The 13,949-nt window shown below is 43.1% G+C and overlaps 2 protein-coding genes across 3 annotated transcripts in view; one reads left to right on the top strand and one right to left on the bottom strand.

Moving 5' to 3' along the window:
• LOC124605350 (probable isocitrate dehydrogenase [NAD] subunit beta, mitochondrial) overlaps positions 1-12,339 on the bottom strand; it is a 70,143-nt gene extending 57,804 nt beyond the window's left edge. Inside the window, exons 1-2 of the mRNA XM_047136971.1 lie at positions 12,243-12,339; positions 12,022-12,081 (exon numbers count right to left, since the gene is read on the bottom strand). Of these exons, the coding sequence (XP_046992927.1) occupies positions 12,022-12,081; positions 12,243-12,323 (141 nt within the window). The 5' untranslated portion in view covers positions 12,324-12,339. The remainder of the gene's footprint in view (positions 1-12,021; positions 12,082-12,242) is intronic.
• Positions 12,340-12,432: 93 nt separating this feature from the next.
• Positions 12,433-13,949, top strand: part of LOC124605351 (casein kinase I) — a 101,825-nt gene continuing 100,308 nt past the window's right edge. The window contains exons 1-2 of one of the 2 annotated variants that reach the window (XM_047136972.1): positions 12,433-12,804; positions 13,113-13,219. In XM_047136972.1, the coding sequence (XP_046992928.1) occupies positions 12,682-12,804; positions 13,113-13,219 (230 nt within the window). In that variant the 5' untranslated portion in view covers positions 12,433-12,681. The remainder of the gene's footprint in view (positions 12,805-13,112; positions 13,220-13,949) is intronic. The other variant, XM_047136973.1, reaches the window with a different exon arrangement.

Raw genomic sequence — 13,949 nt, 5'->3', positions numbered from 1 at the left:
ATGCATGGTGCAGGGAATGGCAATTGAATCTCAATGTAGACAAGTGTAATGTGCTGCGAATACATAGACAGAAATATCCCTTATCATTTAGCTACAATATAGCAGGTCAGCAACTGGAAGCAGTTAATTCCATAAATTATCTGGGAGTAGGCATTAGGAGTGATTTAAAATGGAATGATCATATAAAGTTGATTGTCGGTAAAGCAGATGCCAGACTGAGATTCATTGGAAGAATCCTAAGGAAATGCAATCCGAAAACAAAGGAAATAAGTTACAGTACGTTTGTTCGCCCACTGCTTGAATACTGCTCAAGCAGTGTGGGATCCGTACCAGATAGGGTTGATAGAAGAGATAGAGAAGATCCAATGGAGAGCAGTGTGCTTCGTTACAGGATCCTTTCGTAATCGCGAAAGCATTACGGAGATGATAGATAAACTCCAGTGGAAGACTCTGCAGGAGAGATGCTCAGTAGCTCGGTACGGGCTTTTGTTGAAGTTTCGAGAACATACCTTCACCGAGGAGTCACACAGTACTTTGCTCCCTCCTACGTATATCTCGCGAAGAGACCATGAGGATAAAATCAGAGAGATTAGGGCCCACACAGAGGCATACCGACAATCCTTCTTTCCACGAACAATACGAGACTGGAATAGAAGGGAGAACCGATAAAGGTACTCAAGGTACCCTCCGCCACACACCATCAGGTGGCTTGCGGAGTATGGATGTAGATGTAGATGTAGATGCAGGCTGGTTTCGGTTGGATGATGTATGGAGTACGGCTACCTCTTGCCTGCAAATGTATGTACTGGTGGCAGTAATAGCTTTGTGACTGGCCTAGCCACAATACTCCTTCCACTCATTAAAGAGATGGCAGAGCCATTAACGTACTGATGGCCTCGGCCAGTGTGGAAGAGGCGGTTGGGCAGTGGCGAGCCATTGGCAGCCGTTGGGAGACAATTGCAACAGTTGGTGTTGTCATGACACCAAAGGATCAGTCAAAGACACAACCGAGAAGGTCTGGTAGGCAAAACAGGGCCCTGAGCAATACGTGTGCATGGGACACACCAAATGGAAATGGGTCCGTGACACCAACACGCTGGAGAAAATATGCCATTCGAAGCATCAGTGCGAGTGCAATAGAAGGAAGAATCAGATTGAGAACAGACACAAATAGGCAATGAAAAATGAGCGAAACTCTATTGCACAGATGAGGCACCAGAAAGAGAGATGAAGCCATGCCTGGAAAGCAGAGTCCGATAAGGCAAGACTCCATGCTGACAGAAGAAATGCCCACGCTGTAGGCGAAAGGGGCTGTGCCAGTAGCAAATGTGTGCATTGTGTAGGCACAAAAACTGAAGTCTACAGATCCATCCAGAATTTGGATGCAGACTTGGTAAGGGGCCATGCTGGTGGTGGAAGAGTGAACCGCACTGTCGAAAGAGTGAGGCATCCAGGTGTGGGAACAGAAAGAAGGCCATGCCAGTTACAAACAGGGCAGCCACAGAGCCAGCCGCAAGAGTAGCAATTCCAAATGCAAAGAATTGTGATCCCATCATCCTGGTATGGAGGCAGAGGCAGGACCACGCATGATAATGTGAGAAATGGCAACGACGAAGCATGGTGTGGAATGTGCCACCGTTGGTGCAGCTGGATGCAAGTTGGCCAGTGGGAAACTGGCAGAGCACCGGTGCCTGATGGGAAGACCAGGGCTCAAACCAATGGCAGCTGCCAGAGATGTGATGTAAACCAATGGCAGCTGCCAGAGATGTGATACTGGCAACGGGCTTGGCCAGGACTACAATGTCCAGAGACGATGCTGTTGCAGCCTTGTCCAGACAGCACATGGCGACAGTTGCATCCTGAGTGGACAGAGCCATGTGACAGCCCTAGAAACGCCAACAGAAGCCTCATTATCTTTCCAGTGCATTGAGCCACTCTTGGAAGGAAGTCTGGCCACAGATGCAGGCTTCTGGTTAGAAGTGTGAAAAACATCAGTTGGGTCAGTAGCAGGCGGCCGGCACACAGGACAGTGGCAACAGACAAGGCAAGTTACAGAGGTCGGTTGGTTGGTCAGATTAATGATAAAGGAAACCAAACTACGAAGTCATCAGCCCTCCCACCTCAAACAGGCAAGTAGTCTAAACTATACAACAAAGAATGACCTAGTGCGTTAAAAAAATGGAAAGAAAACGCCAAGGTCTATCAGAGGTCAACAAAACCTAGAGAAAGGAACAAAGGAGAAGGCTGGGAAGGAAGAAAGACAGGCACGGTCAGGGAGCAGCAGGAGGTCCTCAAAGGAAGAAAGTGCAATGTGGGACATAACCAACCACCCCCATTTACCAGAGGCACCCCACCGAGCAACACCCAGAAAAGACTAGTGACGTGGACAGGTTGAGAGGAGGACAGGAAATGAGGGCTGGGTCAGACCACCAAACCCAGGCAGCCACTGCCCATTTGAGGCAGAGGAGGCAACAAGGCTCCCGCCAACCCCTCAAGGGGATGAAAACACTGAGGTTCCCTCCCTTAGAGAGAGAGAGAGAGAGAGAGAGAGAGAGAGAGAGAGAGAGAGAGTGATAACAATCTGCTTCAAAAATAAATCGTAAAACTAGGCAAGCTGTTGAATCATCATCCTCGAGGGGTAGCAAGTCAGGAATATTATTTAGTCTGTCACAGGATAGCTAGATTAGAACAGTCCAGCAAAATGTGGACCACTGTCAAATGGGCACCACAATGAAAGAGTAGACCATGACTTTGTCAAGGATGGCCAATGTGGTGCTGGTTAACCACTTGGAGGACCTCCACAAATTCAGTCTGCTTTATCACTTGTAGTTTGACAAAGTCAGAGAATGCCATTCTGCATTCCAAGTTCTTAGAACTTGGACTAATACCAATCATAGGTCCAGTTCTGATATGCCAATCTCAAGAGGTGGCTAGCCAGTAGCCAATTTACCTAGCCTATCAGTGAGTTCATTACCCATGATTCCAACATGACAGGGTTCCAGATAAAGTCCAAGGAATGTCCACTTTGTTTTAGGACAAAAAGAGAATTCTGAACAGTTGGAACCAATGGACGATGAGGGTAACAATCGCTCAAAGAATCGATATAGATGAGAAAGGACCAACTGGTGTATGAACAGATATGCTCAACAGCACCAGAGATGACCAACTTCACAGTGTAAACACTGCAGCCATCCAAAAAGGAGCTGAGTTTATTACATCCTGCATGAACATAAGCAACGCCAGCATGGCTGCACATTGATCCATTAGTATTCACTATTTCTGAACCCCAAAACGCTTCGAGAATGGAGAAGAATTGGCGGCCAAAGGCCTCAGTCTGAGCCATGCCTTTCAGATCTTGTAATAGGTCAAGACAGAGCTGTGGACAGGGATGCCCCATGGTGGTGCATGTGAGAGGGCCTGGAGAAGAGTGGTAGAGGTGAAAGCTGGAGTTCTGAAAAATTACCAGAAGTGGATGGTGATTGTAACCCCAGACCTGGCCACCACTGCTGGAGGTGGAGCTCCGTATCGTTCTAGTCAACAGCTGTGCCACCAACTGGTGTGTTGTGGCATGGTTGGGCCACCTTGTCACCAACTTATGTCTTTTGTCCTTACATGGTGTGGCAAGGATAACAAATAAAGAAGTTTGCTTCCGGGATACAATGAAAGGAACACATTAGTAGGCAAACACGTGAATGAACAGTTTACAGTTTTGATATGAAACAAAGTATTGGTCACTTCTGGGTGTATGATCAGTCTCTCAACTGGTGTCCAACTCAATATCCTAGATTGTGTCTGGGTTGGTTGCTGACTGGTCAGTGGAACATCAGCAGAACGCCAAAAGTCAGCAGGAGCCCTATGTTCAAATCAATGGTGCCCACTGGGATGTGAGGGTACCAATAGGTGTAGCCAGATGACAACATTGTAAACAGCATATGGCAGTCAGATGTAGGGTGGTATGTGGGACAATGGTACAGTATTGTCAGCTGAAGGGAGGCCAGTACTTCAACCAACTGTGGCCACCAAAATACGTGAGAGTGCTGATGGGCCTGGCCCTTGAAGATGTCCTTGGTGGTGCCCAGCTGGTGTCAATGTTGAGTCCAGTTGGAGTCCTCGGTCCCAGTGGACTTATTTCTTGTTGGAGTACTGGGCTACGCTGAAACAACTGCTGGTGATTGCTACTGACAGATGGGCTGCAGGGTGCAGCCAGCAATGTGTCCAGAGCACGAGTGAATGCTGTTGGCTTCTGGTTGTGCAGCATCTTAAATAATCCACGAGTTGTTACGTGATGTGCAGATTCAATATAATACTGTGCTCTCTGCACCACAGTTACAAATTCTGCATGCTGCTGGCAGGAAATGCTGATGCCTCTAGAAAAGTACACTGGAGTCTGGTGTGTACACAGAGTGATGTGCTGTCCCATCTGGCATGCACACTAACCCTGCTGATGTTTTTAAAAAAACATCAAGAATCCAACATATCAACATTTAAAAAATATAATTATTCGCTCTCGATATATAAAAAAAGTATCAATATATTGAATGTAAAAATACCGACGTACTGGCCTATAAAAATATTGCCTGCACATTGCAAATGAACAGCCAGCTTTAGAGCTGCATATTTAAGTATTGATTTATTATTAGACATTCCGTACATCAACAAGCTAACAGCCTTCCTATCCCCTTCAGAGCAAGAATGGAAAGGGAAACAATGTATGTTCAGACTTTCCGATGACCAATCTGCTAACGATGGTAACTGCATGTAGGAGGCACAATAAAAGGTCTCCGATGGGCCCATAATTCGGTTAAGTCACATATCTGATTTGTCCGCAACACTTCATGTCAACTTCCATGGGTGTTTCCCCCCCCCCTGCAAATGCCAGCGACCTAGCAGTTTTAATGTCAGAACTGTGTGGTGGAGCTAAACTATACAGTTTCTGTTGCCGATTACATCAGCGCTTCTCCTCACACGTCTCTACTCACCACAAAGACCAATCTTGCATTATTTTTAGCAACTGTTTTTGAAGAATGCCAACGTGAAGAAGCTGCACATTAATTGCGTTAACGCCACTGGTGTGTTATCTCCTGACATTGGAAATCTTGACATTCCATTCACGTCGATTTCTCCCCCACCCCCCTCTCCCCGCAGTGCAATCGGACTACTAGTTTTGTGTCACATATACTTCTTTCATACAGCCAAAACAAAGGCTGGACATGGTGAAAGCTGAAAAGGTAGTAAGATTCCTTCACATGGTGAAAGTAAAATTGTGTCCTACTACAATTTCACAAGAACAAATTCAAATAACTCATCATCATCATCATCATCATCATCATCATCATCTAAGACTGATTATGCCTTTCAGCGTTCAGTCTGGAGCATAGCCCCCCTTATAAAATTCCTCCATGATCCCCTATTCACTGCTAACATTGGCGCCTCTTCTGATGTTAAGCCTATTACTTCAAAATCATTCTTAACCGAATCCCGGTACCTTCTCCTTGGCCTGCCCCGACTCCTCCTACCCTCTACTGCTGAAACCATGGGTCTCTTGGGTAACCTTGCTTCTCCCATGCGTGTAACATGACCCCACCATCTAAGCCTGTTCGCCCTGACTGCTACACCTATAGAGTTCATTCCCAGTTTTTCTTTGATTTCCTCATTGTGGACACCCTCCTGCCATTGTTCCCATCTACTAGTACCTGCAATCATCCTAGCTACTTTCATATCCATAACCTCAACCTTGTTGATAAGGTAACCTGAATCCACCCAGCTTTCGCTCCCACACAACAAAGTTGGTCGAAAGATTGAACGGTGCACAGATAACTTAGTCTTGGTACTGACTTCCTTCTTGCAGAAGAGAGTAGATCGTAGCTGAGTGCTCACTGCATTAGCTTTGCTACACCTCGCTTCCAGTTCTTTCACTATGTTGCCATCCTGTGAGAATATGCATCCTAAGTACTTGAAACTGTCCACCTGTTCTAACTTTGTTCCTCCTATTTGACACTCAGGGTTATATTTCTTTCCCACTGACATTACTTTCGTTTTGGAGATGCTAATCTTCATACCATAGTCCTTACATTTCTGATCTAGCTCTGAAATATTACTTTGCAAACTTTCAATCGAATCTGCCATCACGACGAAGTCATCCGCGTATGCAAGACTGCTTATTTTGTGTTCACATATCTTAATCTCACCCAGCCAGTCTATTGTTTTCAACATATGATCCATAAATAATATGAACAACAGTGGAGACAGGTTGCAGCCTTGTCTTACCCCTGAAACTACTCTGAACCATGAACTCAATTTACCGTCAACTCTAACTATCCATGTAAAGACCTTTAATTGCTTGCAAAAGTTTGCCTCCTATTCCATAATCTTGTAGAACAGACAATAACTTCCTCCTAGGAACCCAGTCATATGCCTTTTCTAGATCTATAAAGCATAGATACAATTCCCTGTTCCACTCATAACACTTCTCCATTATTTGCCATAAGCTAAAGATCTGGTCCTGACAACCTCTAAGAGGCCTAAACCCACACTGATTTTCATCCAGTTGGTCCTCAACTAATACTCACACTTTCCCTTCAACAATACCTGAGAAGATTGTACCCACAATGCTGATTAAAGAGATACCTCTGTAGTTGTTACAATCTTTTCTGTTTCCATGTTTAAAGATTGGTGTGGTTACTGCTTTTGTCCAGTCTGATGGAACCTGTCCCGACTCCCAGGCCATTTCAATTATTCTGTGTAGCCATTTAAGACCTGACATTCCACTGTATTTGATGAGTTCCAACTTAATTTCATCCACCCCAGCTGCTTTATTGCACTGCAATCTATTGACCATTTTCTCCACTTCCTCAAATGTGATCCTGTTTCCATCATCATTCCTATCCCATTCTACCTCGAAATCTGAAACATTACTGATTGCATTTTCACCTACATTGAGCAACTCTTCAAAATATTCCCTCCATCTGCCCAAGGCACCCACAGGATTCACCAGCAGTTTTCCTGACCTGTCCAAAATACTTGTCATTTCCTTCTTACCTCCCTTTCGAAGACTGCTAATTACACTCCAGAATGGTTTTCCAGCAGCTTGACCCATAGTCTCCAACCTGTTTCCAAAGTCTTCCCAAGATTTCTTCTTGGACGCTGCAATTATCTGTTTGGCTTTGTTTCTTTCTTCAACATAACTTTCTCTGTCTACCTGAGCTCTAGTATGTAGCCATTTTTGATACGCCTTCTTTTTCCTTTTACAGGCTGCCTTGACTGTGTCATTCCACCAAGCTGTTTGCTTCATCCTACTTTTACACACTACTGTTCCAAGACTATCTTTAGCCACTTCTAGTACTGTATCCCTGTACCTTGTCCATTCCTTTTCCAATGACTGTAACTGACTACATTCAACTAACTGGTACCTTTCTGAGAGTACTGTTATGTTCTTGTGCCTGATTTCCTTATCCTGAAGTTTCTCCACTCTTATCCTCCTACATATGGACCTGACCTCCTGCACTTTCGGCCTCACAACCCCAATTTCACTGCAGATTAAATAATCATCAGTGTCATCAAAGAATTCCCTGAATACACGTGTGTCCCTCACAGCCTTCCTGAATTCCTGATTTGTTGTTATATAGTCAATGACAGATCTGGTTCCCCTGCCTTCCCAAGTATACCGGTGAATGTTCTTATGTTCAAAAAAGGAGTTTGTGATTACTAAGCCCATACTGGCACAGAAATCCAAGAGTTGTTTACCGTTTCTGTTGGCCTCCATATCCTCTCCAAATTTATCCATAACCTTTTCATACCCTTCTGTTCGATTTCCAATCCTGGCGTTAAAATCACCCATGAGCAGAACACTGTCCTTGTCCTTTACTCTAACAAGTACATAACTGAGTGCCTCATAAAAACTATCCATCTTATCTTGATCTGTCCCTTCACAATGCGAATATACTGACACAATCCTAATTTTCTTGCTAGACACTGTCAAATCTATCCACATCAGTCGTTCGTTTACATACCTTATTGCGACTACGCTGGGTTCCATTTCTTTCCTGATGTAAAGCCCTACACCCCATTGTGTTATTCCTGCTTTGACTCCTGACAGGTAGACCTTGTATTCTCCCACTTCCTCTTCTTTCTCACCCCTTACCCGAATGACACTAACAGCTAAAACGTCCAGTCCCATCTTACTTGCAGCCTCTGCCAGCTCTACCTTCTTCCCAGAGTAGCCCCCATTGATATTAATAGCTCCCCATCTCATTACCATTTGTTTGCCAAGTCGTATCTTAGGAGTCCCTGGTTTGTCAGTTAGAGGTGGGATTCCGTCACCTCCAAAGGTCCGAGGCATTTTGCTCTGATTGTTGCCAGCATCATATTTAAAGTACCAGGGAAGCAGGTTGCTAGCCTTACTTGCCCCGAGTCCCATTGGGTTTTACCCCTAGCGGCTGAGGGACTAACCGGTGGATTTGGTAGTCTTTGCCGTATGAGCACAAAGGTGACCACGACTCAGAATATGTCCGAGATGCCCAGCCTTATTCCAAAGTAACTGGTATCCCGACTGTCGGGACCACTTACTTGGCCACTCATACGTTGCCCGTGGTTCATGAACTAGGACATGACTACAGGAACACACGCCACGAACCACTCAAATAACTTATTTACCAAAAATTGTGAAAAGAAAAATAATCTAAAATAAAAATATTGGCACTTTATATTGACATTTTAATATTGATACATGGGGAAAAATGGGTAGACAGAAGCGTCCGATCTCCCGCGTCAGCTTTGACCCGTGACGTAAGGGTGTTTTGGTGTGTGACGTCATTACGGCGCAGAGTTTGGTTTGTGAGTGTGGCGTGTTTGCAGATGTCGTCATGTTGTGGTTTGTTGTGTCCTCTGGTGGTATGTTCAGGGTTTTCGTTTGTTTGGTGTATTGGACTCAGTTTGCTGTTGCTCAGTGTCGAGTGCTGCTTGCGTATTTTTGAAGCGGAATTTGTATCAGTGAGTTAACAGTTTTGTGTGAAGGTTAATGTAGTGATGATTGCTGTACGTCGGGTGGTTTTCTTATTAAGTTTAATCGGATGTGGTTTTTTTGTTCAGGAATGGATATGAAAGACAAGATCAATAGTTCTCAGTTGAGGGCTATGATGGGGGAGACAGCTTTAAAGCTGATTAAGTTCTTACAGCTTTTTGGCCTAATTGCCGAGGTGGTGAAGTGGGGTGTGTGCCGTGAAGCAATGAAATTGGTTAAAGTTTCGGCCTCTCGGACCAGGGACGGTTATATGTGGCGCTGTCGCAGAGACGACATATGGCGTTCCATACAGCGCGGTACCTGGTTCCAGAAGTCTAGGTTGGGCATGCACAAGATTGTACTTGTTACATATTATTTTCGGTGTGGGCGCGCGGTGTGGTGTGGGCGCGCGGTGTGGTGTGGTGTGGTGTGGGCGCGCGGTGTGGTGTGGGCGCGCGGTGTGGTGTGGGCGCGCGGTGTGGTGTGGTGTGGTGTGCGCGCGCGGTGTGGTGTGGTGTGGTGTGCGCGCGCGGTGTGGTGTGCCTGTGTGTGTGTGGTGGCCAATCTAGTTTGTGGGGCTGGAACTTTCTTGTGGTAAGTTGTCATTTTTTTGTTTTTGGTGTGTGTGTTGTGTATTGGGGTATAGGGTAGTGTTTCATTGAAATTTGTGGCTGTGAAGGTTGGTATTGGTATTGGGAGATGTTTTTGAGTTACATAGGTAAAGGGAAGTGGTCGATCCTAATTTATGGGATTTGGAGCTGCTGTTGAGCTATATATTTGGAGGGAAGTGTTCAATCTCAATGTTTGGTGGAGTATGTTGGGTTTTGGAATGAGAGATGGGATTGGGAGCTGCTGTTGAGCTATATAGGTCAAGGGAAGTGTTCGATCCCAATTTATGGGATCGGGAGCTGCTGTAGATCTATGTAGGTCAAGGGAAGTGTTCGATCCAAATTTATGGGATCGGGAGCTGCTGTAGATCTATGTAGGTCAAGGGAAGTGTTCGATCCAAATTTATGGGATCGGGAGCTGCTGTAGATCTATGTAGGTCAAGGGAAGTGTCCGTTCGTAATGTTTGGTGGTGCATTTTAGTTTTTGTATTGGGAGATGGGATCGGGAGCTGCTGTTGAGCTATATAGGTCAAGGGAAGTGTTCGATCCCAATTTATTGGATCGGGAGTTGCTGTAGATCTATATAGGTCAAAGGAAGTGTCCGATTCCAGATAATATTGTGTTTTGTGTTATTTGGTGAGTTTCGTGATGTAGATTTTTTTCGTCGTTTTGCTTGGTTTTGTATGGGGGTGGGTGCCTAAATTTGTTCATATTTAGTTTGTCCCCACCCAAAAACCCCCAATTTCCCACGCTTGTCCCGTTAGAGTCATTAGGCTTTTTGTGAAACGTGTGTGTGTGTGTGTGTGTGTGTGTGTGTGTGTGTGTGTGTGTGTGTTTTTCGCTGTATTTTCGTCTTTATGACATGTATGTAACGATTTTATATCCGCCATAGGAATTGTCATTTATGGTCGTTTCCGCCATATTTGTGACACCATGGGTCAAAGAAGACGGGTGAGATGGGATGCTTCCGTATTTCCGGAAAAATAGCTCACTAATATATATATCGATATTTTTTGGAAAAAATATCGGTACTTTATCAACAGCCCCAGTGCACAGAGTTTGGCAGGTTGCTGGTGTGGTACAGAAATTTTTGTAAGCATGATCATCTAGCATTGGGAATGCCTTGTGCAGGCTGACTTCTGCAGAGGACGCCAGGAGTACGGCAACCCACCAACTGCAGATGCATGTACTGGTGGCAATGGTAGACTAGTGACTCACCAGGCCACAATAATGGGCTATGTTTGAACCATAGAGCTGAAGTGAAGTTTTCAATATTGGTTTTTGGAGCAACATGTACTTTTGTTAGAGTATGAGCTATATATATCAAGGGAAACTTTAGAGGCCACATTTTTGTGGATTCAGTTACAAGTATATTTAGCACATGTGTTCGTTTTGCTATGTATTTACTATTAGGAGTGTTGTTTATTTGCTGCCACCCAAAACCCCCTAATTCCCACAGTTATCCCCATAGGAGTAATATATATATATATATATATAGAAGTAATTGGATTATAGTTTACATGATTTACTTTGTGACATCACAGTTGCCAATTTGTAAGATCTGTTTACAGTGTGTATCACAATCAGTAGCGAAAACTGACATGAGTGAAAGTGTACAAAGGAAAGGGGGGAGGGGTGCACCAAATAATAAATCACTTTTGGTGAAAGATATTCTCTAGCTGGCCCTGTCTCCACATCACCAAGCTGAAATGTATTTGTCATCTCATGAAATACTTGTTATTCCTATGCGTAATTAGTAAAAGTTTGTTAGTAAAGCACTATGGTTCTCAAAATCAAGCTTGACATCAGGGAGAGCTCTATGTCTTAATGACTTCTCTAATTCACTGTAGGACTTTACCAGTACAGTTCTGCTTCTTACAGTACAAGAATATCCCTTTGTTCTAACAAAAACAAATATTGCACTTTAAACGACAAAACTGTAAATATTAGAAATAAGGATAATAGTATATTAAACCCCTCAAGAATAAAATGAGTGTTTCTGAAAGGGCAGAAAAAGTAAAGAGGTAAGTATAAGCAGAATTTGTTCTTTACACAGCAAAGGAATAATTTATCAAAAAATCATAAAGCTATAAAGTGCCACTGGCCTGACAACACACAAATATGATTACACTATACGGTCAAAGACACAGCTATTACAGAAACTAAATCAGGAACAATGTAGTGACTTTTGCAGTCAGGCGTCTCACAAAGAGTCAAAAAACACACACACAATGCGGACCGAATATACCTGTCATCTGGATTTAACAGTGCCACAACTAGCAACATCCAAATCGCAACGCTGACCGAAAAAAATGTTATGCAGAATACTAGTGAGACTAATCTTCAGACAACTTTACCATAACCCATGCTTAACGGGAACTTTACTCAGTAATAGAGCTGACGATGTATACTTACTAATGCTGAACACGAACCAGTGACGTGAATATTTCGAACTGGAACTGCTACTTGCTGCGCCTGAAAATGCGAAACTAGTTGTGTAGTTAAACTTCGCATTCAAATACATAAAACATCCAATGATCTCAATGTCATCTTGTATGTCATCATTTGCAAAACAAAGAGCAGAATATATTAAATCTGTGGTCATCTTTGACCAACTCACTCATTTGATATCTGACCTTGGAAATTATCTTCGCCACAACCGGTCTCAGCAACGCCATTTTACAGCAGAAGAGCTTCTGCGCCCTCTTTAGAAACATTTACAAAATAATTCGCAAGGGTTTTGTTTCAGAGAGGTAGCTAGTCAATATATTCTCTTATCGGAGTATTCAATCAAGCTTCATTACAGGCCCGGTTATTCTCGGAGATACAGGAATTTATTTTAATTGTTCATGAGAGCATTAGCTAATTCTCGGTGTAGTCCAAATAGTATTTGTAAAGTAGAATTTAATTGACTCTGGAGAGAGTGACCATGGTGCATTGCTTCGCTTTGTTACGTCAGTAACTCGGAGAGAGATGTCGGCGTGTAGGTGGCAGTGGTAGTGTGTGTGATTATTGATTTAATTTTGTTATTTTGCCTCACTAAATTCCCTACTTAAATACTTAATAAACATAAAAATGGCAAACCCATGTGCTACGGCAAAGGAATTCATCGTTGGTGGAAAATATCGGTTAGTGCGAAAAATCGGTAGTGGTTCGTTTGGTGACATTTATCTGGGCATCAACATTACAAATGGCGAGGTAAAGTCAGTTATTTTGTGCTAGAAACTACGCAAATTGAGCTGAAGCTCTGTCAGTGCGTTTGTGAAGTAAAACTAGAACAGACTTCGTATTTGTAAAGATCTTCATTCGAAGGTCTGTAAGTTACTGGCAGCCATCATCAGAGGCTTCACTTATAGATGAAAGAACAACATATGATTCAGAATAAGTGTTTAGCGTAATGTCACAAAACTAGTAATCCATACATTGTGCATACTGTATGTAAGTAGGTGTCTTAAAAGCCATTATATATTGATGCTTGTTGTTAATTGCGTTAACCTCGTTTGTAGGAAGTGGCCGTAAAATTGGAAAACGTCAGGGCCAGACATCCTCAGTTGCTGTACGAAAGCAAATTATACAAGGTCCTGAACGGTGGCGTCGGAATACCACATATACGGTACGTTATAGAGCGTAATTTTACAATACTTCAGTGTATTGAATCAAATTTATAGTTTCTCAGGTATGACAATTTGTTCTCATATACCGTTAGTTAAATTCTGTCTGCGAAACGATTGAGTCGCTACGTTAACTTAGAAGAAGCGTCTGTGTTGGGAGGTCGCTTTTAAGCACTGTTAATGACATGAAATTTAAGTGGAGTATCAGAAGATAGTAGGCAGTTTGGAAGTTGATGAGGGTAAGATACTTGGATAAGTACCCCGATTAAAATTTGATTAGTTTAAAATGTTTAATTAGATCTAAATAGGAAACTCAAAATGGGATATTGAGTCGCACTTTCATGGTGTCTGCATAAGCTCTCTAAAATTTGTAGAGATTACATGTTTCATATTTATAGTGCTTCATTTTTTGATAAAGTGTAACACTAACAGAATGTTTACAAAAGTAATTATACAGTTTTCCCTTGGATATTATTAGACATGGATTATATCACATTGAGAAAGCATTGAAAAGTTGTGAGCTCCTTCACGTCTGTCAGAAATAAACTCTTACCTACCGTGAGTTGTAAATATATGTATAATTTTATGAATTACACATATTGAAAATGAATTATTTTTTTATTATTTAACTCAATCTTTACTTTGTCAACAAAGGATGTCCCCTAGTCATGTAGGAAATTTTGTGCAGTGAAGTAGTTTGAACACAGTGAAAGAGTGAAACTCAAGTTGTTT

This window comes from Schistocerca americana, chromosome 3, assembly GCF_021461395.2.
Source record: "Schistocerca americana isolate TAMUIC-IGC-003095 chromosome 3, iqSchAmer2.1, whole genome shotgun sequence".
Classification (NCBI taxonomy): domain Eukaryota; kingdom Metazoa; phylum Arthropoda; class Insecta; order Orthoptera; family Acrididae; genus Schistocerca; species Schistocerca americana.
The sequence above is the reverse complement of the archived record's forward strand: the minus strand, read 5'-3'. Positions and strand labels throughout refer to the sequence as shown.